This window comes from Durio zibethinus, chromosome 22 (assembly GCF_047325235.1).
Source record: "Durio zibethinus cultivar Kanyao isolate XHJ-2024 chromosome 22, ASM4732523v1, whole genome shotgun sequence".
Lineage (NCBI taxonomy): Eukaryota > Viridiplantae > Streptophyta > Magnoliopsida > Malvales > Malvaceae > Durio > Durio zibethinus.
This window is the reverse complement of record NC_143183.1, coordinates 20,109,620-20,130,359: the sequence shown is the minus strand read 5'-3', so window position 1 is coordinate 20,130,359 and position 20,740 is coordinate 20,109,620. Positions and strand designations below refer to the sequence as shown.

The following is a 20,740-nucleotide window of genomic DNA, read 5'->3' as shown; positions in this document are numbered from 1 at the left end:
TATAAATGAATTAATTAAATTCGTATACAATTTGTTTAATAATATAAATATAAATATATTATTTAAAATTTAATAAATAAATAAAAATTAAATATATTTATGAATGATTCATTAAAAGTTTTATTCATTTATCTTATTAATTATAATTTACAAAACTTTTAAATATTATAACCTTTAATAATAATCTTATTATTAGGGAAAAAAAAAACAGGGCAGCGTTGAGAGCATAGCAGCACCATCAAAATGTATGACTTTCGTCGGCTGACAAGCATCTTCTTAAAAAATATCCGGTTTTATTGGAAGTAAGACAAGATACCAGATGGCCTCCTCACCTCTTTCGACAACGATCCTCCACCGTCCAACTCCACGCGCTTCCCTTCTCACGCTATACTTTCAGCCGTCGCGTGTCCTTCCCCAGCGCGTGGCTCCCTAATATACGTTGTCCCCACAATCACTACATTTTCGTCCTTCCATAAAATTATTAAAAAACCCAATAAAATATAAAAATAAAAACAAAAAAGAATTATTAAAAATAAAAAAAACGGAGTCTAGCCCGACCTACCTGTTGATTTCGTCCCTTTTCCGTCAACTAATCCAACCACCAAACTAACCAAATCGTCTGGATTTCGGATTTCTAGGGTTTTTAGTGTTATGGAACAAGATCCATCTCCTCGAACGCAAACGCCACGTGGCACTCATCGGTCTAAGGATCCCGAAATGGACGTGCACTTCCCGGTCACTGAAGCTGACCCGAGTTCCTCCGTTTGGGATTGGGACGATCTCCTGGACTTCACCGTAGACGAACACTTCTCCATCTCCTTTGACGACGAAAATTCATCTCATTCTCCTTTAGAAACAACAGGCACTGATCCGGATCCAGTTCCCGGACCGGGTCGTGTTAGGAAGCGGGACCCGAGGATGATTTGTTCAAATTTTCTAGCTGGTCAGGTTCCGTGCGCATGCCCCGAGATCGACGCGCAAATCGAGAAGCTTGAAGAGGAAGAGGCGGGGGTGCCGGGTAAGAAGCGAGCCCGAACTGGTCGATGTGGGCCAGGGACCTGTCGGTGCCAAGTTCCGAGTTGCAAAGCGGATATTAGCGAGCTTAAAGGCTACCATAGGAGGCATAGAGTTTGTCTCCGATGCGCGAACTCGACCACCGTTTTGATCGATGGAGAATCGAAGAGATACTGCCAACAGTGTGGCAAGTAAGCTCTATTTTACTCTATGTTATTGTTTTTTGCTAAATTTTAAACTCTGCCTCTCACTTTTTAGGCTAAGCTTATGTCTCTCTGCTTATAATTTATGCTTTATTGTTGATTTTTAGGGTTTTTTGGTTAATATGTAATTGAATGCATAATTTGAATCTTTAGGTTTAGAAGTGAAATTTAGAATTACATTTAATTTTGGAAGAAAGTAAATAACAGAAGTAACAATCGAACGGAGCCTTGAAGTTCTAATTGAATTTCTCTACTTTTTTGAATCTAGTGGAATTTACAATTAATGTTTTTGATCAATGGAAGCCATTAGAAGTGAAATTTTTGAATTTTAGACCATGAATGAAGTTGTTATTTATGGTTAAATGTAAAGCTGGAATTTTTTTGTTTATTGTTATTAGTTGTATTGAACTGTTTATTTTGTGTATCAATTTACTTGTCAGGTTTCACCTGCTATCGGATTTTGATGAAGGTAAAAGGAGTTGCCGAAGGAAACTAGAGCGTCACAACAATAGACGGCGAAGGAAGCCTGTTGGTTCTAAGACTGCAGTCAACAAAGAGGGCTTGCAAAGTGAAGACATTGCACGTGATGGTGAAGCAGGAAAAGGTTATTTAAATTTGATTTAATGCAGCTAGTTGTGGATGGAATCCTTTTTCTAGGAACTGCATGCTAGCTTTCCTTCCTCGTCACATAATGTGTTATTCTTTGTTATACAGATGATTTAAGCTTCAGTGGTCAGATAGCTGAAGAAGAACCAGCTTTTGAGTCTGAAGATGTGCATGTTTCTACTTATTGCTCAGCTCCCATGTTGCAGAGTGTTAATAATGATAGTGTTGTAACTCTTAATGAAACTGAAACAGATGGAGCGAAAGATGACTCCAAGGTTTCCATTTCTACTTCTTACTGTGACAATAAGACTGCTTACTCTTCCATGGTGGGTTCTTTGATTTGTTCATGTTAGCTGCATAGTATCTTCATTTTTTTTGTTCATAAGAAGAAGCTTGCATGTGACATATATTGATTTTGTGTTTCTTTATAGTGTCCTACAGGCAGGATCTCATTCAAGCTTTATGATTGGAATCCGGCAGAATTCCCACGAAGACTTCGGCACCAAGTATTTTAACATATTATTCTTACTGTTTAGTATTTAAATAAGTAGAATGGTTTTTGTGGTTAGAGACCTGAAGAATTGATTGAGATGAGGCCAACTGAATTACAGATTTTTCAATGGTTGGCCAATATGCCTGTTGAGTTGGAAGGCTACATCCGCCCTGGTTGCACAATCTTGACCATGTTCATTTCAATGCCAAAGAATATGTGGATGAAGGTGCTCAATCAGATGGTTTTCATTTAATCTACTTTTAGGTTATATTTGGCTATTATTTTGGCCATGCAGACGTGTCTACATACATCACATGCATCAATAGTCAAATTTAAAGCCAATAACTTATTCTCCTCTTTCTTTTTCTCTCAGCTAACAACGTAAGCAGAAAAGACTTTTACTGATATTCCCTTTAACTAAATAGTTTCTGGAAGTCTTGATTTGTTATTTGTAACATGCTTGTGTTTATCACTGTAACAATGATCTTTTGGTGTATGGTATATTCATCAAATAACTTAAGAGTGTACAAAAGAATGCAATTTGTTGTAATGTGTAAATTTTGATGCTTACTAAATACTGTGGTGTGCATCAGGAAAATTACCTTAATGAAAATCCACTTTTTAGACATTTCATAAATATGCTATAGTCTTGAGTTTTTATGCCCTTATTTGTCTTTAATTAATGTTGATAGTCAATATTAATTCTGGCCAACATTGTGATTAGATTTTTCTATCAGAAAATTATCTTCTCACTCTTGCAATTCTGTCGTTCTCTTTCATGTTTTTGGTCTGATTTGACTGGAAATTAACCTCATTTTTTTTCTTCTACCGAACAGTTATCTGAAAATCCAATGACCCACATGCATAACTTTGTTTTCACACCTGGAAGGATGCTATATGGGAGAGGCTTCATGACTATTTATCTTAACAACATGATTTTCCGTACAAGGAAAGGTGAGAATAAAATGTAAAATTCACCACTCATGATTTTCATTTCAAGGTCTCCAGTTGAAAAGCCTTGAAGTAGATGGTTGAAATTTCTGGAAGATAATTTCCAGTGAATAAATTTTTTCCTCATGTGTGGTCATCTGCTGGCCTCAACCAACATGTATGCATGTTGGAGGAGTTACGATTTTTTGTCATGGAGTAGGCTCTTGATTTCATATTTAATATACAGTGCTTCGTTTCATGGTTTAAATTATTCAGTCTTCTAGGTGGCTATATTTGATTTATTTAGACCTCTATGTGATTAAGGTCTCTTCTATGTTAGATGGAACTTCTATGGTGAAAGTTGATGTGGAGGTGCAAGCCCCAAGACTTCATTATGTTCATCCTGCATGTTTTGAGGCTGGCAAGCCGATGGAGTTTGTTGCCTGTGGAACTAATTTGCTGCAGCCCAAATTTCGGTATGGATATTAACTTTATTTTGTATCCAAACTTTCTCTTTCTTTTTGATCTTTATTGCCTTTATTACCTTTTTCTTTTCTTTCCCAAAAAATATTTAGTTGACAACACTATGAATAATCTTTCACTAGCCTCTCTTCTTCCCACATCTGATTCGTTTTAAGAGAATGCAGTGCGTGGAATCGGGCTATATGGGACATTTCTTTAAAATTTCAGGGTATTATTTAGCCTCAAATTGCTGTTACCGTCAATGATAGTGGGTTTAATACTCTCTGATCTATGGTCCAAAGTACTTTTTGTTTTTTGTTTTTTTTTTTTTTTTTGGGAGGGGTGGGGGGTAAGCAGGTTGAAACTTGGAATGCTGCATGAAGGTCATACAGGACCTGTAATTTTATTTTATTTTTTATTCTTCTTTTCTGTTGTGCCAGAATAGTGAACTGTTATAATATAATATTTAAGAAAGATGATAATCATTCCAGGTTTCTAGTATCTTTTGCTGGAAGGTATCTGCCAAATGATTATTGTGTTGCGTCCACACATGTTCAGAGTAAAGAGGATTCTCCAAGTTGTGATCATCGATTATACAAAATATATGTTCCTCAAACTGAACCAGATCTCTTTGGTCCTGCATTCATCGAGGTGGGTATTGTGAAAGTTGTGTCTTAATATTTTGTTGTTATCTCATCTCAAAGAAAATATTTGACAAATCCATTACACTCTATGCTCGATTTTGTTAAATGGATAGAGGACTTGTTATTCACATTCAATAGTTTATCTCAGCTATTGCTTGCATACGATAAGATTATAACAAATAGATGAAAGAATTTTCCTTTTCCCCTCAGTTGAGATACAATAAATTTATATCGATCTGGATGAGGTTTTAACATAATATGTTGGATTTATCTTGTTGGGGCATATTTGTTCATTTATGGACTTCTTTTGTAGGTTGAGAATCAGTCTGGATTATCAAATTTTATTCCTGTCCTAATTGGAGACAAGGAAGTTTGTTCTGAGATGAAGTCATTACAGAAGAGGTTTGATGCATCTCTTTTTCAGGGAGGATCAAAAATTTCTGCTACTGGATCATTGTTAGAGTTATGTGAAGCATCAACTTCACGACAAAGTGCCTATTCTGACTTTGTTTTAGATATAGCTTGGTTATTGAGGGAGCCTAAATTGGAGAATCTTCAAGAAATTATGACCTCTTCTCAAATTCAAAGATTCAATTGTTTATTGAGTTTTCTCATACAAAACGAATCAACAGTTATTTTGAAGAAAGTATTGCAAAATCTGAAGACTGTGGTGCAGAAGGCTGGGTTTACTGGAACTAATGATTCTGGTATAAGGTTATTAAAGAAATATATGGATTATGCTAGAGATATCCTTAGTAACAAACTTCAAAAGGGTGAAAGTCCAGTGCTTCTTTCAGAGTACATTGAGCGAGAAAGAAATTGGTATTCTCAAAGAAGCTTCAAAAATGATGAGCTAGCAGTTGTTCCAAATGTTTCTCAGGTGAGGAGTGAAATTTTTGTTAAATAAGACAATTTTGTTTTCCTGGTTCAAAATAAAGCGCAATGGTTTTTATGATCCACATAGCATACACCATGTCGCTGGAAAAGTGTTTGCATTGTCTTCCTTTTGGAAAATCCTCATTAATTTTTGTCCCTTTTGGGCTGAAAAATCCCGCACTAACTGCACTCTCCTTTTTGTTATGTGATATACATGCTCTTTTGTCCAAAATCCATTTGTCCTTTGATGGTTGGCTAAGGCACTCTCCATCAAAGTTTAACATCTTTTTCTTTTCTGCCATGAAATAGATGCAAGAGTGTTTTGTATGGTATCATGTCTTGAGAAATTTCTGGCATAGGGTTTGCCATGCAAATGTCTTAAGACTGATCAAAAGTTCTCTAGTGTTCAACAGATGTGTTGTTATGCCTCTATGAAACTTTGAGCAATCTGGTTTCTTAATGCATGAAAGTTTTGTATTTTTGGCTACTGAGGTAGAAATATGTTTCATTACGAAGGATAGTATTGAGGAGAGTATGAGAGGGATTTTGAAGACCTCTGATATCATTTTATATAGCTTTTTCATATTGTACTTATTTTGATACTCATAACGATGTTTTATTTACAGGATTCGGAGGAAAGAACTAGTGGAAAATTACCAACGTTGATGGCATCTACTACTTTGGCTAGAAGTGAGACCGTTTGGCTTCTAAACAAAGAAATTATCATGAATGTGAACCTTAGCAAGGACTTCCGAAGAGAATCATGTAGTCCCATTTTTGCCACCACAACATTGGGATATCGTCCCACCGTATTTGTAATTGCTACAGCTGCTATTTGCTTAGGGATGTGTGCAGTCTTTTTCCACCCTAACACAGTTGGTGAGTTTGCAGTAACAATACGCAGGTGTTTGTTAGAAAGGGTCTTAGATGTCGACTGAGGTCTGAACCAGGTGAGTGCTACAGATCTCAGATGTAAATATGTTTTAATGTATGTTAGGTTTGATGAAATCAGGCTGTCCCAAGCTTCAGCATGTGATTGTGCTCCCCCCAAGTTTTGAATTTGATTTCTGAGATTTACTTTTGGCCTTGATTCCTTAACCTAAGTGCATCTCACAAAAATGGGGAATCTAGAATTTGTATTGGCAACATGAAGGTTGTTGAATGTAAGAGTTAGCTGATATTCATTGTAAATCTTAAAAACTAGAATTGCTAAGCAGTTTTAGGTTTTTGTATTTTCCTGTATTGTACATTTTGTTCAATTCCTTGATGTAAACTACTCGAATTACTTGTGTGTTATTCGAATTTAACTTGAAAAAAGCTAGAGCTCGATTCGTTCACTGTTGAATTGAGCTTAAGCTACTTTATAGTTAGTAATGAATTGAGTTGAATTTTAAGTTTAATATTTGATTCGAGAAGCTTATAAGAATATTTAAATTTAGTATATTTATATATGTATATATTAGTAAAGGACTAAGATATCATTTTAATGTTAATATTTACAAAATTTTATTGAATGCAACTTATCATATTGAGTTGAGTTTGATCTGTTCAATTAAATTATTAGCCGAGTTCAAATAAAAAAAATAAAATTTGATTGAGTTAAAATTGAGTTTTAAGATTTGATTATCTGAATCCAGTGGAGTACGAACTGGATATTTTATCAATTGGATTTGAATTGATTGCATGTGACTCTTGACTTTCAAAGCATAATACATTTACTAGGAGAAAAGTAAGATGTCAAACAAATTGTCCTGGAAGGTACTACGAATCGGATGAATCCGTTTATGAGTACGTTAGATTTTTGTTTATTTATTAAATTTAACAAATAATTTTGAATATTATTTATATATTTATTTTTTAAATAAATTAAATATAAATAGTTGTTTGTTCGTTTGTTAATGTTCACGAATAAGATTATGATTAATTTAAAATTTATTTGTTTATTATTCAATTATTATTTTTTTATTATTTATTTATAATAATATTAATAAAATTATATTTTTATATTTTATTTTAAGATTTATTTATATTTATTTGAGTTTATTTATGTTCGTTTATGATCTATTTGTTTAAATTTATTTAATTATGATTTATTTATTATTTATGAATGTATTTATTTATATACGTTCGTGAATATATTCGTTTAATGTTCATTAATGAGTTTGTTTAATTTAATCAAATGAATATGAATAATTTATTATTTAAATGAATAAAATAATTTTTTTAATAAATATAAATCAAATATGAATACTTTAAAAAATAAACGAACAAACACAAACACATATTTATTCGTTCGTTCATATTTAATTTCCATACAGACTTACTCTTCTATTAAAATTAAAATAGATACGTCATTGATGAACTTTCTTTTATGAAAATTATTTTACTGCACTTAATTATAAGATTTGCATCCCAAGCAGGAACATGGTTGCTTTTTCAAGAACCAAATCACATGCTAAACCGAGAGTAGCAAAGCACATAAAGTTTCATGGATATATTTTCATCAGTTTCCAAAACTTGCGAATAACAGTAACTACAAACCTGCTCTTGTTATTTAAAAAATCTAATTCTTGGAGATCTATTCCTTCAACCCAAGCCACCATTTCTTCTCACTTCAATTGATTTCTCCTTTGCAACTCAAATTTCAAAGAGAGAAATCCACATTTTGTGACAAGATCGTGTCATACTTTCATAATTTTTAAATTATAATAAAATATTTAATATAATATTTGAATTTAAAAATTTTTTAATTTATTCTATAAATTATAAATTTATTAATTAATACGATATTTACTTATAATATAATTAATTTTAAATAATAACATATAATGAATGAATAAATTTTTAAATATCATATTAATTAATAAAATCATAATTCAAAAACCATATTAAACATTTTCACCTAAATTCGAGACATTAACTCATTATGATACAAAATCTTACACATTCACAGTGATGCAATAGTTAGGTTTGATATAAGTTTATATTGGATGGGATCGATGGACATGGGGAGCATAGAAGCAGCCGCCAAGCCATATTAAAAGTAAAGCCTACGAAACCTTTTGCTTCCTAAAAAAATCCCTACCAATCTAGTCCAAAATTGGTTTCAGTTGCTCGTTTTTCATCAACTTTGCAAGCTTGTTTCGACCAAAGAGAATCAAGAAAATCCCAAAAGAAAACAACCATACCCTTACTCACACAAGAAAAAAAATTTTGCAAATTCAACCGATCTAATTTCTAACTTCAATACCAGTGCAAAATGTATACATTATGATTAATGGTATTCTGACTCACGAAAGGTGAAAGCTTTAGGTTTGATGTATATATTATGTTTAGAATTGTTAGGGTATTTTTAGGTTCAAAAGGTATTATGGATTTTTTTTTTCGTTACCATAAGTTAGTAGACAATCAAAGTTAATTTGATCATTTTGATCGAGTTAATGTGTCAGATGAACTTGAATTTATGAGTTTACGTTAGTTCGATCATCTCAATAATTTATGTACTGAACTTTTTGAATGTTAACTTATCATAACTAACAATTTAAAACCTATCAGGTCATCTCTAGCCCTTAAGGTTAACCTTAAGCAATTTAGACTATCTAAAATCTCTCGTATCATTGGTATAAATAGTACTATCCAAATACTCTTTAATCATTTAATTTTTATTACTTTCTGTCTATCTTTTTTTTTTTTTTATTAGATTAACCGTTGATTGAAGCATTAGAGTATAAGTATTGAGACTACCTTCAATCTTTATTGTTAATCACTCATTTTTTTTTTTCTTATGATCTCAAAATTTTACCCCAAAGAGTGCGAAACACAAATAAGAATTACACATTGATAAGAAATTTTTTAATTTTATAAGATTAAGAAACTAATGGTGTTAGACATTATCAAAAGGAAATTAATGTGGGCTTGCTGTTTTCTTTGTATTTTGCTAAAAATTGGACCAAATTTGTTGCAGGAAACTGCATGATTTTCAATGAAGCCCAAATAAACAATTACGTTGTTGGAGGAATTAAAGTCTATAAGACCCATTGTTTGGTTTGATCGGTGGATGAGCCTGGGGGGCCTATAAGAAATATCAAACACAGGGCACTCGCTTGAGAGGAATTACAGAATCTTTTGTGTTGAAGATCTTTGGGACGTGAATCATATTTGATGGAACAAAATCATATACAGTTGAGCTTGAGACCACCATATAAGATCTTAGGAACTTGTCTCCCTCATCTTTTTGTTCCTTTTTATTATTCAATACTTCATCATGGGCGCCATTGAAGGTATTTTTAAGCCTCCTAACGTTCAAGGACAAGATCCCACTCTTTTATAATCAAGGACTAAATTGTGATTTATAAATAAGGATTTACCTTTTTGAAAAGAAGTTTTTTTTAATATAAAAAAATCATAACTTAAAAATAAAAGAAAATATTTGTTAATTATCATTTTATTATATTAATCAATTAAATTAAAATTTAAATTTAATAATATTTTTTAAAAATATAAAATCATTAAAGATTAATTTTCAATCAGATAATACTTTATAATTAAACAAAATCCAATAAATGGTATCGTTTATGAAAACCCTTACAAAATCTTTAAAAAAAGGGCTCGAAACATGACCTTTTTTAAAGTTTTTTAAAAGATAATACATTTTCTTATCATATATAAACTATATATTAATTCCAATAATTAGAGTTCAAATATTGATAGAGAGGGATCTAAGTGGCCAAAATTGGAAAATAAAAAAATTTAAAGGAAAATTTTCTCTTGACACCACAAAATTTTTTATTAAACATATTTTTCATTAATAAAATTAATAAATTTATCTATAATATTTTATATATATTATAAGAGGATACTTGCAAAAAAATCTTTCTATCGCTTAATCCTAATAACCTTAAATACCCAAAAAAATCCCCTATAGGAATAAAATTTTGACACCTGTCCAAGATTATTAAGTTACCATTTTGTCGTTCCAACATTATAACATTAATACTTTACCCTGTGCTTAAAATAAAAAATAAATTGAATTATAAATAATAAAAAAATGAAATATACAAAGATTAAAAAAAAAACAAAAATCAAATATGCGTATCAAAAAAAAAAGATCTACAAAAAAATCTAAACAAAAAATAAAATAAAATCTACAAATTAGAATTGCAAAAAATTAGATCAACTAAAAAAATTATAAACCATCAATTCTTATTGAAGTGTGTAATCGAGTCGAATTAAGTCAATACAGTAAAAATTTTGAGTTTAAATCAAAATTTGTTATTTGAAATTTTGTTTGAGCTTGAATTTTAATTTTTAAATTTGAATTTGATTTAAAATAAAAATCAAATTATTCAAACTTACTCTGAATAGATTTATTTAATAAAAAATGAACTCATTTTTTATACTCGATTTCAAGCTTGATTTTATGTTTAAACTTGAATTCAAGCTCGAATTGATATATATAAAAATAAAATAATAATATTTTAATTAAAATAATAAAAATATATTAAATTTAAAATTTTGATTAGGTCTATGAATTATTCGAGTTAATCATTAAAATATTCGAATTCGATTAATTCAATAAGTTAAACTATTTGAACTTAAACTTAATTCAATAATAATCAAATTAAATTTAAATTTTATTTGAATCAAATTTAAATAATTTATGAATATTAATGTATCATTTACATTTTTAATCCTCGTTACTATCAACCACCGCAACATCACCTAAACAATCAATCCAAAGCCAAACCACCCCACACACCTATGCTTAACCAACAAAAACATAAATAACACAAAAGAAGCAAAATTTTCGAAGCCACACAAGCAAAAAAGAAAACAAAAATACATTAAGCAACAGCATAAACAACCAAGAAATAGCGAAAAAAGAATGGAGAATTTCAATTTCATAGAAATTTAGAGGGTTCGGGGCTTGAAAATTAGGAGGAAAGAAGGCTAAAGGATAAACATATTAGGAGATGAGGTTTTTTGAAATAACGAAGGCAGGTGTTTTGGAGGTTTTAGGTCGCGACTTGGATTGTAAATTTAGGCTTTTAAGCATTGATTTTGAAAAATCCGAGCTTGGAATGGTGATGAGGAGGTTGACGAGGATTTGTGGTGAAATTTTGCAGTGAAAAATATTTCGGCATCGGTGGTTGGTACGATAGTTCCTGACAACTTAAAATTACCTAAAGAAATAAGGTCCTATTTTAGTAAGAGAGAACAAAGGAAAAAATGAAAAAAAAATTTTTTTTGACTTTTAAAATAGCACCAAACAATGTGTTAAGAAATTAAAAAATATTTAAATAACAAATAAGCTGCAGCAAAATGTAACTTTAAATTTTCAGTATATATGTAAAGTTTGTATTCGAAATATTATCACTGTATAAATTTTATACATTAATAATATTTTAAAAAGTATTATCTTTTAAAAGTAAATTATTGTTAAATTATTTTTATATATAAAAGGATGTAATTTAATAATAATAATAAAATTATAAATATTAAAATTTAAATTTACTTAATATTTTTTTTAAAAATGATTTCATAAATTAACTAACTTTGGTGGATTTAACGTTATTATTATAAAAGAAAAAAAAAAAACGAATATTAAGTCAAACAGATAAGCCAGGATAATATAATTGCATTTGGCAAAAGTTGGGTCCAAATTGGCAAATACAACCACAACTTGATCAAGTGGAGAAATTGAGCAATGATGCGTTTGCGTAGGTTCTGACTCAGATTGACAAATGCGTTTGCGTAGGTTCTGACTCAGATTGACAAAGCCTTAGCTGGCAATCTCCGTAGTTTTGTTGTCGTACAAATCTGGCCATTGACTTTTTGTTATTAAAATCAAAATATTTGCTTGACTCAGAGACAGCTAGATTTTTAGCTTTTTATATTACTTTTTTTTTTCTTTTGTTGGTTGAAATTTTATCCTTTTGTTCAAAAAGCAACTTCGTACAGATAAATTTATTATTATTATTATTAAAAATTTAGATAAGAAGAGATTGCTAAGTTAAAAAATATAATAAATAAAATTTTGTATTAAATTTATCTTTTAAAAGAGATTATTAATAATGAAAATCAATTTTAAATTTTAATTTTATATATAAAATATCCGATATTTACAAACTCAGCTAACCCAATTGGTAAAGATAAATTTAATCTAATTTCTTGATTCTTTGTTTGATAAGAACAAAACGTGATCTATTACCTTAAATGATTTTTTTTTATGGGAGTCTGGTGGGATGATTAGGTGTTTTTTAGCTGCCTATCAATAATTTAAAGAAAATACTGTCAATAAAATAATTATGAGTAGATGAATTATTCGAATTTATTTTTATAATAATCGAATTAAATTTAAATTTTATTTAAATAAAATTTAAATAATTTATAAATATTAATGTATTATTTATATTCTTAATTTATTTTTAAAAAATATTTATTTGAGGTCATTTATTTTTTGGAATTAAAATCTAGGGATTTATTAATTTTTTTAATTTTTTAGATATTAAATTAAAAAATTATCACTTCATCTAATATATCACGTATTATTATTAGTGTGTCATTATAAATTTTTTTTAAAAAATTTTGTTGATGTTGTATTGCTACATTGTATGTAACAACTTACATATCATGTTACTATTTCATTAAAAGTTAAAATTGAATGATTAAAAAATATTTAATAATATATATATTTTTAATAAAACAACACGAATATTTTTAAATTTATTCGAATATAATTCTTTTAATGATTTTAAAAAGGCAATATGAGGTTTATCTGTTTATTCTTTTGGATGGAAAATGTTAAAAGACTCTTAAAAATTTTTTCAACCATTTTTCAATAAAGGAAAATCTTCAAGCAGATTGGTCAAAATTGAAAATTCCTAGTAAATGGCAACTGGACAAGGGACCACAGCTGCCAATGATAAATAATTAGTGGATGTAACTAATACAATGATTATGCCTTTAAAAAATATCCTCTTTAAACAGCAGTTTTACCTTTTTGTTTTTTTTTTAGGATATAAGAATTCTTTGATTTGGTTAATTACTTAATCTGATTACCATTAAATTCTTAATTAACTCAACTAAAAATTTTCTCATCATGTTCATGAATCATGATAATATCCCCATCATCATAACCTTGTAAGCAATACCATTTATAACGTTTATAATATAATTAATTAATTATAATTTAAAATTCGTAAAATTTATCAAAATTTTATATGAAATTCATATTTATAAATAATAAACTCTTACATAAATTTTTATTTTAATTGAACAATTATAGTTTTGTAATAACAAAATTTATAAGTGATATACTTTCTATACTTATATTAGGTCAAAATGTGTTATAGATATCTGTATTCTTTGATTTTAGAAATTTAATTTTTATAGTATTATTTAAATAAATTTAATTATTGTAATATTATTTTAAAGAAAATTAGCCTTTGTAATATTAGTTTTTAAGAAATTTAGTTCATGTTTATTGTTAATGATTGAATTGAAATCTTTAAAAAATAATACTATAAAGACTAAATTTTTTTAAATAATATTAGAGTGACTGAATTTTTAAAAATTGAAGAGTACATATATCTATAGCACATTTTGACCCTTATATTACAATAATTATGTTTACTAAAAAAAAACTATGTTAATTAATTTAGTAATAGTTAATTACTTTTTCTAATATCGAAAAAAAAAAAAACTACAAATTTTGTTATATTTTTCCATCAAATTTGTTTCTCTTTATGCGAATATAATTTATTGATTTAAGTGAAATATCTCATTTATTAATAATTTAATTTGCCTTTGAATTGATAGATTAAACTTTTAAATTTATCGAATAACTATATATATATATATATTAGCAAAAAAAATATTTGAGACAAAATTGATAAAGTAGATAGCTTGTCTCTTGAATATATTTTTTGGTAGAACAAGTCATCTAAGAATAAAAAAAAATTATAAATGCTAAGATTTAAACTTTAAATCCTTTGTATGCCACTTTTAATTAAGAAGACTAAAATAATAAAAAAGCTATTGAATTTTATCAATTTATTTAGACAACCTTCACTTTGCTCTAAAATATGTCCTTAAACTTTAATTTGTATTTAAATAAACCCTTATCTTTTAATTTATATTTAGATAAATCTTTAATATAAATCAATCTTTTTATTTAAAATAAGGATATATTTGAACACAAATAAAAAAATAAAAGTTTATTTGAGTATAAAAAAAAAATAAGAATTTATCTAAATGAAATAATAAAGTTTAAAAACTTTTTAATATTTTAGTTTTATATGTACTTATTAGATTAAACTTAGTTCTGACTCATCAATATATTTACTAATAACAAAAATTTTATATGGTATCATAATTAATTAAATGTGTTATCAAATTATCAATTAGGCGAGGAGCATTTTTGCTCTAAATTTTTTTTATTATAATGTTATAATTATCCAATCATAATGAAAAATTATGTGAGAATTCATCGCTTATAAGAATAGATTTTATGTAATATTTTGAAAAACTTTACATAACTCTAAAATCTGATTAGATAATTATAATATAATTATTGTAGGTGATATGCTTCTTAATTACGCAATGAATCTCAATAATGAAAAATCAATTTCTATGGATATAAAAAAATAAGACGAATTAAATAAACATCTCTCCTCTAAATATGAATTAATTATCCACACAAGTTGATCATCTTGAGACTTGATAGGCTTTTAATAATTTATCATTTTGAGACATTTGATATTTTTAAAATTATAAAGATATTTATCAAAATTGTTCAAAATTTAATTTTAAAAGATAAATATATATTTAAATTATTATGATATTCATTGTAAAGGATAATATATTATTATATTTGAAAATTTTAAATTTTAAAAATAAATATTTAGATTATTATGAAATTTATTTAAAAAGATAATATATATTTGACAGATAAAAGTGGCTTTTGGCTTTTTGTCAGTTGAAACCAAAGCTTTGGATAACTACTAATCTTTTAAACACATTTATTTAATATTTTAAATAAATATATTTAAAATTTAAATTTTAAAATAATTTATAATTTTTTAAATTTATTTATTTATTTGATAAATAACATAAAATTAAAAATTATCTTACGTATTAATTTGAAGATATGTTTTTAAAATTTCTTACGTTTCTAGTTAAGTGTTCATATAAGCAAAATAAGTTTATATATATTTTAATTAAATTCCAATGTAACAATTCTAATTGAACACGAAAATGTTTTCAATGTGCCTAACGTAACATATGATTTCATATGACCAATGGTTTTATTTTCATTGCCCTCCATATGACAAATTGTTTTAAGAATTAGAATCATTGAATCCTACTTAATGTAAATTCATTTTATATTTTTTATTATTTAAAAAAAATGTATGTATGCATCGTTGTTTTAAATAATAAGTTAAATATAAATGATATTTTTAGCTTAATCTTTTTTTTTTTTTTTGTATTTTTAAGATCATTTAAAGAAAAGATCGTACCATTAAATAGATTAGATAATATTAGATATGACATAATTGTACAATATAAAAATAATAAAATAATAGATATAAAAATAATATGAATTAAAATTTTAAAAAATTATAAATAAATTTAATAAAATTAAAAATATATTTTATATTTTTATATTAATATAAATTATAATACATAATTTTTATATAAAATATAATATAAATATATAAATTATTAATAATTTACACAATATAAATATGTGAAATACCAAATCTACCATTATTTGTGTTAAAAAGGAAAATGCTTATTTCCATATTCGTTTTTTCTTAATTGTTCAATGTAATAAGGATTATGATATTTTAAGCAAATTGCATGAAAGCGTCCAAATGAAATGTTTGTCTGATCTCATGAATGAGTGAAGCTGTCAGAAATGTACCATCCACCACGTCAGTGACAGCTTCACTTTCACATTCGAATCCAGCACTTAGCCGATCTGCCAATGGCGGCCTTGATCTTTTCCTCTAACGGTCTCAATCATTTACAACATGCCAAATTTATTTAATGTCACGCCTACAATAAAATTTATCATCTAATCATAAAAATTTCGGATAATAATTGAGAAATAGATAAATAAAAATATCTACTTGCCATAAAAAAAGTGAAAAAAAATCTGATGAGTATATAAAGCTCATCTTCAGGCCTTGTTCTCGCCAACACCTTAGCCTTCTCCTATATCTCTCGCTTTTCTGTTTCTCGAGTCCCGGGTTGTCAAACTAGAGATGGCAATTGGGCAGTTTAAAGATGTGGAAGCCGGGGAAATTAATTCCCTGGAAGATTTAGAGAAGCCATTGATTTCAAAACAGCAAAGTGTTGTTCATGAAAATGATCACGAGACTGATAAGACTAGTGTTGGCAATGGATCCATTTGGATGGTTTTGCTATGCACATTTGTTGCTGTTTGTGGTTCATTTGAATTTGGATCTTGTGTAAGTACTTTTACTTCTCTGAAAATCCCTTCGTTTTTTTTTGTTTGTCATTACAGCTTTCAGAACCAAAGTTTCAGTTTATGTTTCTGGTTTTTTTCTTTGTTTTTCTTCATCAGTTTGAGGTAGCTCCCGGTTTAAACAAAGTTCTTGGTTACTAAAATGTTTTCTTTTTGTTTGTGTTTTTGTTTTTTCTTTTTGGTTGGGAATCAAATCTACAATATGACAAATCACAACAAAAAACCAACCAAAAAAAGGTTTGTTTAGCTTAAGTTGTTCTTTTGACAGGTGGGGTATTCAGCACCCACTCAATCTGCTATTAGGGAAGATCTGAATCTGTCTCTAGCTGAGGTTGGCCTTCTATTTCTCTTCGTATTCTTGATTAATGCTTCCATTTCATCTTAGGAGCCACTGACTTGTTGATGAAATTCCAGTTCTCAATGTTTGGTTCTATCTTAACCATTGGAGCAATGTTTGGTGCTGTGACTAGTGGCCGGATTGCAGACTTGATTGGTCGAAAAGGGGTATGTTAAAATTCAGGATTAAACTGAAAATCAGAAAGATTTTTTGTAAATTAGTTATCAGAATTGTACTAAACTTTGTGGTATCTTGATGGAGTCAGGCAATGAGATTATCAGCTGCTTTTTGCATTACTGGATGGCTTGCTGTATATTTCTCTAAGGTTTGCACTTGGTGCTTATCTCAGAGTAATTAGGATTTTGGCAAAAGAATCAGAAAGTGTTAAATTGGATAAAGTACCCTCAATTGCATTGCTCCTATTGCAGGGGGCTATGTCACTGGATGTTGGAAGGTTTTCCACTGGATATGGCATTGGAGTTTTCTCCTATGTGGTAATTTTTCTGAAAACTATGTATTTCCTGATAAATAATATTGCAAAATTTAGTCTCTGATTTTCCAACTAAACAAACAGGTTCCAATCTTCGTAGCTGAAATAGCACCAAAGAATCTCCGAGGAGGACTCACAACACTGAATCAGGTGAGAGCCTGGTAGAATCATAAGGCTTATGAATTATGGTTAACTGTGTGGTTTATGTCCTCACCATCTCTCCCATCTTTTCCTTGCAGCTCATGATTGTTACTGGTTCATCAGTTGCATTCGTAATAGGAACAATCATACCATGGAGGGAACTGGCTCTGACTGGTAATCCCCTTTGTCGAAGAAATTAATTCCAATCAAAAGCTAAATATGAGACTAGACTAATTGTTTGTTTTGATTTGAAGGACTTGTGCCATGCATTTTCCTGTTTGTTGGTCTCTTTTTCATTCCTGAATCTCCGAGATGGCTGGTAAGCATTTCAATTGATAGTACATTCTATAAGCAAAAAAAAAAAAAAGAAGAAAAAAAGCAGGACATGAATGCTGAAATTTGTTGTTGGCAGGCAAAGGTTGGCCTCAATAAAGAATTTCATGTTGCTCTACGCAAACTTCGCGGTAAAGATGCTGATATCACTCAAGAAGCTACAGAAATTCAAGTATTTACCTTCAACTATAAAATATCACCTGTATGAACTTGATAAATATGTAAAGTTACTTGAGCTGACTATTTTGGTGTCTCAACAGATATACATAGAAACTCTTCAAAGCCTTCCAAGAACTAGACTATTGGACCTGTTTCAATCAAAATATATTCGTTCAGTGATTGTGAGTTACTCCTTTCTCGACAATGGATTCAAGGTTCTTATTTGTTTGTGGTTTCTGATAGAACTTTTTTGTTTGATCTTCAGATTGGAGTTGCATTAATGGTATTCCAACAGTTTGGAGGAATTAATGGAATCAGCTTCTATGCAAGTGAAACCTTTGCATCAGCTGGTAAATAATAGATTCTAGGTGCCTTATTTCAATGCCATTTTTTATACTGAAACTTAACTCTATAAACAATTTCCAGGGCTTTCTTCAGGAAAAACTGGAACCATAGCATATGCTTGTGTTCAGGTAATCAATTTCTGTCATTCTGATAATAAAATTCAATGCATAGTCTTTTCCCCTTTTCTTAACTTACCCATCTGAATGAAATCCTTAGGTCCCTATAACTGTTGTGGGAGCAATGTTAATGGACAAGTCAGGAAGAAGACCATTGATAATAGTAATTATTCATCCCAACATTTTACTTTTTCATTTTTTTTTTTAATACTTCAAGTTGCCATGATTTGAACTCTATTCACCAGAATTAATAGTTCAGCATTCTACCAATAGTTTACGCAACTGCGACTGTTGGCTATTTTTCCTTTTACATCTTGAAATTCTGATGGGAAAGTTTGGGATGAGAATATGCTTTTTCCATTTGCAGGTTTCTGCCAGTGGCACATTTCTTGGCTGCTTCCTAGCTGGCTGTTCATTCTATCTCAAGGTCAGTCAGGACTCATAATAATTGTCTGTCAGTGAAGTACTTTAAGAGTCTAGTCCTTTTTGTTTCAGTTTTTGAACCTGTTTCATGATTTATGAATCAGGACCATAATCTTTTGCTTGAATGGGTACCAATGTTAGCTATTGCTGGAGTACTGGTGAGTAAACCATAATAACATATTTAAGGCTGGCTTCTTATTCAATAGTTTATTTGGTTTTTGCTTTATTTACTCCAATTTTCATGTTTTTATTTTTTTTTTCCCATTGAAATCAGATTTATATAGCATCTTTCTCAATTGGAATGGGAGCAGTTCCATGGGTGATAATGTCTGAGGTGAGCATTACCCTATTGAAACAGTTAAATCCAATCTGTTTTGACTTTCAAAGTTAAAAAATTGAATTTGAAATAATCCGAAATTTAACCTGAAACCTATTCTTTTGGGGTGGCAGATTTTCCCAATAAATGTTAAGGGAGTGGCCGGTAGCTTAGTGGTCCTGGTGAATTGGCTAGGTGCTTGGGCAGTCTCCTACACATTCAACTTTCTCATGAGCTGGAGTTCCTCAGGTGAATGAACCAAACACCATTCAACTTAGCCAAAAAAAACCTGGAAATATCTTCAGAACATAACTCTGAATATGTTTGATTTTTGTTATTTCAGGAACCTTTTTTGTCTACTCTGGATTCTCTGTAATTACCATCCTATATGTAGCAAAATTTGTCCCAGAAACAAAAGGGAAAACACTAGAAGAAATCCAGGCAAGCATCAATTCATAAGAGGAACAAACAAACAAAACCTATTGCTTCAAAGATTAAAATGCCACAAATATCAGGAGAAGATATTGGAAGAAAATTTTGAAGTGGTTTTTCGCTTCAAGCATCCTCTCAATTCCAAGGCCAAATTTTCCTTGTCATGACACAGCATGAATAGATGGAACAAACTGTTCTTTTCTGGACTCCAATGGATGTCATGCAAATCACTTCTGGATGAGATCATGCAGCCTCTAGCATTACTTTTCAGCCCATGTTTTTTTTTTTTTTTGTCTTGTTTTTTCAATTTTAGGATAAGTTAAAGAGATACATTCTTCTTAGCTCCTGCATTGTAATCTTAAAAGAAAAAATCTTTCAATTTCTTAATTGCAGTTAATAATTTTGTGCATCCTTATTCTCCAGATATTATTCATTTTTGCAGTATTGCATGAATCAATGGAAAAGCTATAAAATTACAGCACCAATCTAATTGTTAGAATAATTTATATGGTTGATATTCAAACAAGTATTCCTAGAACATTATAACAATAAAATAAAGATTATGAAATTTTATTTCATTGTAATTGTTTTTATTAAATACAAAAATGACGAACAAAATCTAATTACCATTTATAATAAAATAACATAAGCCCTCACATACAATGAATTCAAATAAGAAAATTTTTATTTGTTACTCGATCAAAAAGTTTTAATGAAATATAAAATATTATAATTTTAATTTTATGAAATAATAGAATGAAAATTTATTTATTATCACAATTTATAAGAAACTTAAAATTGATATTATGATATATAAAAAAAATTTCAACTTCACTTAGAATAGTATATATGAAACATGATCTTAATTGAAAACGCAAAATGCAATCTCCTTAAACTCATACTTTTTAAAGGACTATAAAATCTGA

The 20,740-nt window shown here is 29.0% G+C and overlaps 2 protein-coding genes across 3 annotated transcripts; both read left to right on the top strand.

Moving 5' to 3' along the window:
- Nucleotides 1-555: 555 nt before the first annotated feature.
- On the top strand, nt 556-6,628 carry LOC111306798 (squamosa promoter-binding-like protein 7). 2 transcript variants are annotated; one of them, XM_022904729.2, is made up of 10 exons: nt 556-1,205; nt 1,658-1,821; nt 1,932-2,149; nt 2,255-2,329; nt 2,435-2,542; nt 3,153-3,270; nt 3,587-3,722; nt 4,200-4,359; nt 4,666-5,232; nt 5,855-6,628. In XM_022904729.2, exons 1-10 carry the CDS (start codon nt 652-654, stop codon nt 6,164-6,166), a joined length of 2,412 nt encoding a protein of 803 aa, XP_022760464.1. In that variant the 5' UTR covers nt 556-651; the 3' UTR covers nt 6,167-6,628. The 2 variants fall into 2 exon arrangements, with proteins under 2 accessions (XP_022760464.1, XP_022760465.1); XM_022904730.2 differs by lacking the exon at nt 2,435-2,542.
- Nucleotides 6,629-16,428: 9,800 nt separating this feature from the next.
- LOC111306797 (Major facilitator superfamily protein) lies at nt 16,429-20,223 on the top strand. The gene is made up of 18 exons (XM_022904727.2): nt 16,429-16,705; nt 16,991-17,053; nt 17,137-17,226; nt 17,325-17,384; nt 17,488-17,553; nt 17,634-17,699; nt 17,789-17,864; nt 17,945-18,009; nt 18,103-18,195; nt 18,284-18,364; nt 18,448-18,532; nt 18,609-18,655; nt 18,744-18,806; nt 19,011-19,070; nt 19,171-19,224; nt 19,341-19,400; nt 19,517-19,631; nt 19,726-20,223. The coding sequence occupies exons 1-18, from the start codon at nt 16,499-16,501 to the stop codon at nt 19,839-19,841; spliced, it is 1,467 nt and encodes a 488-aa protein (XP_022760462.2). The 5' UTR covers nt 16,429-16,498; the 3' UTR covers nt 19,842-20,223.
- The last annotated feature ends 517 nt before the right edge of the window (nt 20,224-20,740 follow it).